Source organism: Berghia stephanieae, chromosome 5 (genome assembly GCF_034508935.2).
Source record: "Berghia stephanieae isolate SIO BIC M18660-M18661 chromosome 5, UCSD_Bste_1.3, whole genome shotgun sequence".
NCBI lineage: Eukaryota > Metazoa > Mollusca > Gastropoda > Nudibranchia > Aeolidiidae > Berghia > Berghia stephanieae.
This window is the reverse complement of record NC_088364.1, coordinates 6,149,225-6,153,582: the sequence shown is the minus strand read 5'-3', so window position 1 is coordinate 6,153,582 and position 4,358 is coordinate 6,149,225. Positions and strand designations below refer to the sequence as shown.

The following is a 4,358-nucleotide window of genomic DNA, read 5'->3' as shown; positions in this document are numbered from 1 at the left end:
CGCTATTATCGTCCAAGTACTCATTTTACACCTGAGTACGGTGAGAGAATGTGAGTAAAGAGACTTTTCCAAGGACTCAACAATGCGCCAAGAGAGGTTCGAATCCAGGACCTTCCAATCCGAAAGCGAATGTCATACCACAAGACCACATAGGCGCACAAATACCCAAAATTAATTACCATTTTAATCGTATATTATTTGCATTTCAAGTCTTCCCATGGAATAAACATAAGGTCAAATTTCCTCTTGGAGATATATACAGTAGAAACCATTTATAACAGGCCCGGTTATAACAGGGATCGGGTTTCACAGGGATTTTTCAAGGGAGGTAATCGATGTATTAGATCACTTGAAAAAGTCAATTATGTGCTTATTTCCCTTGTATTTCTGATGTAACAGGGATCGGCTATAACAGGACTTTTGCTCTGGTAACCATCCCTGTTAAATCAGGTTTCAACTGTAGTAACGGGAATTTTATTTTATTTTGTGCCAACTTCAACCAGATGCCAAAACAAATATTAAAAATATTAATGACTAAGAACGTGACATTTTAATTTTCTGTTGCTATGATATACAGTGCGACGTGCACTCATTTGCAGGTCTGATAGTACAGTTGGTAGAGCAGCATTCGTTTCACAAGCAAAGGGACCGAGATCGATCCGCGGGTGAAGGTGAGATTTTTTTTCTGAGCTCCTCCTCAATCTGTCTACCCAGCAGTCATTGGGTTGCTAGGTCTTTTAGATGTGGCGGAAAGTAATTATCGTCCTATCCAAAGGGTAGTAAACAAGCAATTGCTATTGTCTGTATCCTTTTATAGAAACTGGGATATACTCCGGCTCCATATGTCTAATGGCTCTGAAGGACTATATATATATATATATATATATTATTATTATTATTATTATTATTATTATTATTATTATTATTATTATCATTATTATTATTATTATTATTATTATTATTATTATTATTATTATTATTATTATTATTATTATTATTATTATTATTATTATTATTATTATTATTATTATTATTTTATTATTATTATTATTAATATCATCATGATCATCATTCTTAATAGTATCATGATTACCATACTATCATCAACACCTTACTAATTATCATATCATCATCTATTCCAGACAGCATCCACATATCTAGTGAAGACGGACCCTAAGGGCATCGACCATGGGTTGGTCCGTAATGAACACACCTGCTGTGAGTCGTGTCGAACTGAGAAAACCACGGAATTTGCAGGTATGAGTTACGTTGTGTATGTGTGTGTGTGTGTGTGTGTTTGTGAGCGTGCGTTTGTGTGTATGTGTGTTTTTGTGTGTGTATGTGTGTGTTTGTGTGTGTGTTTCTGAGCGTGTGTGTGTGTATGTGTGTGTGTTTGTGTGTGTGTGCGTGTATGTGTATTTGTGTGTGTATGTGTGTGTGTGTTTGTATGTGTTTGTTCTTGTGTTTGTTTGTATGAGTGTGTGTATGTGTATGTGTGTTTGTGTGTGTGTGTGTTTGTATGTTTGTGTGTGTGTGTGTTTGTGTTTTGTGTGTGTGTGTGTATGTGTGTGTTTGTATGTTTGTATGTGTGTTTGTTTGTATGAGTGTGTGTGTGTATGTGTGTTTGTGTGTGTGTGTGTGGACACAGCATAAATCACCTGCTATTCAACCCAAACAATCATTCATCGTCCTTAATCAACTATTGAGTATTGATTAGAAAATTGACGTCACTCGGCTCCTTGTTATTGTTTTTAGCCAGCCCATTTTTGGAGTAGTTCTCACCAAATTCTCTCAATCAAGACTATAAACGTTCAAGACTACAGGTAGTTTTGTGTTTTGGTCCGTTATATTTATATCCGGCAGGCGGATTTTATGGGTATTTTGCCAAACGCAAATCATCATTTATCGACCAAATTCAGCCCCTTGATGACAGAATCAGTAAGAATCTCACTCCCTTATTATCTCTCCCCCAACTCCGCTCCTGCGCCACTTCTTACGTTATCTTATTATTATTTATTATTATTATTATTATTATTATTATTATTATTTAGTAGTAGTAGTAGTAGTAGTAGTAGTAGTAGTAGTAGTAGTAGTAGTAGTAGTAGTAGTAGTAATAGTAGTAGTAGTAGTATAGTAGTAGTAGTAGTAGTAGTAGTAGTAGTAGTAGAAGTAGTAGTAGTAGTAGTAGTAGTAGTAGTAGTAGTAGTAGTAGTAGTAGTAGTAGTAGTAGTAGTAGTAGTAGTAGTAGTATGTATCATTATTTATTATTATTATTATTATTATTATTATTATTATTATTATTATTATTATTATTATTATTATTATTATTATTATTATTATTATTATTATTATTATTATTGCTTGTTATTTCTGCTAAAAAATGATTACTAAAAGTTCTAAAAGTAAAAGCATGTTATCCCTTTATTATTATAATTGTTAGAATAATTTGTTCAGAGATATGCTATGACTATTGGCCAATGGCCTTAAATAGACATTTGCTTTGATTTGACTTGATTTGGTCAGTCTATTCGTGTTATTTGTAACAATAGTCCGTCTTCTCGAATCGGACCATGGAGTTCCGTGACTCTATGAATCGGACAGATTCGATATTTTCGGTAGTTTTGGCTAATATTATTATATAGCCCAAATTATAAGGTCAACCTGCCCCCTTTGCGTTGTTCGGACGACTGAAGTTATGCGTTTACCCAAAATGCTCACAACATCCGCCAAGTGGATATAAGATACCAACTACACGCGAAACTATGTGTAACCTTGAACGTATAGAGTCTGATTGCATATTGATTGAGTTTTGTGAGAACTACTTCTATATAGAAAATGGCTGATTAAAAACAATTACAAAGAGCTGATTGACCCAAATAAACCGTTTTTTAATTTAAGTGGTCCTTCACACCTGTTAAGCCAATTTATCCGGAGAAAATTTCCCGGTTTCTATGGCGTGAAACGCCAATTTTTTACTCATTTGATAGTACGCAAGTCCGCAACGTATTTTCCGCCACATCTAACAGACTACCCAGCTACCCAATCACTGATGGATGGACGGGGTCTCTATGGTCTATTCCCAGGCATCAGCCGCAGTGTAGCGCCGCAAATTGAGCTTGGGATACTTGCTCAAGGCCACACTCGGTACCTTTCGGGTGCATTACAAATATAAAGCAAAGACCGTACCGCTGAGGCACGCTGCCAATGAGTAGCCACTTTATTAACGTCTGTATAACATGACATATCTTGACATTTAAAAAACCTGTCCGATATTCTTATTCTAAAGTGTGGGGAAGGGTGAAATTTATCAAATGATGTACGTTTTGGCCATATTATTTGTTTAATAATTTACACTCTGGGAGCGGGGGGGGGGGGGGGGGGGGGGCATTTTGTGGGCACGTCTTTGTCACCCCATTCCACGGAACTCAAATTAACCCTCTCCTTACCAACTACTATAGGAAAATCGTCCCATTCGTTACGATACAACCAACATTTTTCTGACCCAGATTTGATTTGTTTTAAATCACAATATTTACAGAAAAGGTGTTGTTATGTATACAAGAACTTAATACTGTTTTGTAAAGTTTGTTTTTGATCTACAAAAGTATGTAGATATATCCTGCACTTTGAGCGCTTAAATTTGAGTTTAAAAAATCAAATTTATGTGTTGGGTAGGTATGAGATTTGAGTAAAAGTTTTGAGAATTGTTGGTAAGGAGAGAGTTAACCCCCCTCCACAACTTGTCGTTATCTCTTACCTACAGGAGGCCTGTTCCGTCTGGAAAAGAACAGCAGGATACACGTTGAGGTGTCAGATCCTTCTTTGGTGGAGACGGGCAAGAACACATTTGTGGGTTATTTCCTGGTGGACACAAGCTTTGATTTGCCTGAGGATGTGATTTTCTCAACCTGACATTTAATTTACCGAAAAGAAATTCCCTAAATCGATACAAATTCAAAGAGGTGAATCAGGACAAGTAGGAAAAGGTAAGGGTTGCCTGAACCCGGTCATCGTGAAAATACTAACAGAAAGAGTGAACACGGAGAGGTTTCGTATGGGAACAAAAGAGACAATGGACGTTTCGGGTACAAACCCTTCGTCAGCACAACAATACACAAATAAATGTGGAAAATAAATAAAATAAAGTGCAAAATAGTTTGCATTTTATTTTATATATTTTCCGCGTTTATTTGTGTATTGTTGTGCTGACGAAAGATTTTGTACCCCATACGAAGCGTCTCCGTGTTCACTCTTTCGTTAGTATTTTCATGAATCAGGACTAGTGGCGTGGCATGCTTACAGTATAAGGTGGTGCCAGAATCAGAAGAAAATGACTTAAAACATGCTATATTTGTAAA

General features: G+C 36.0%; 1 protein-coding gene across 2 annotated transcripts in view; it reads left to right on the top strand.

Annotated features, from left to right (window-relative positions):
- The window catches only part of LOC144974061 (uncharacterized), a 9,402-nt gene extending 5,501 nt beyond the window's left edge, over nt 1–3,901 (top strand). Inside the window, exons 3-5 of one of the 2 annotated variants that reach the window (XM_078916949.1) lie at nt 600–671; nt 1,143–1,257; nt 3,764–3,901. In XM_078916949.1, the coding sequence (XP_078773075.1) occupies nt 600–671; nt 1,143–1,177 (107 nt within the window). In that variant the 3' untranslated portion in view covers nt 1,178–1,257; nt 3,764–3,901. Of the gene's footprint in view, nt 1–577; nt 672–1,142; nt 1,258–3,763 lie in introns of both variants that reach the window. The other variant, XM_078916950.1, reaches the window with a different exon arrangement.
- Nucleotides 3,902–4,358: the final 457 nt, after the last annotated feature.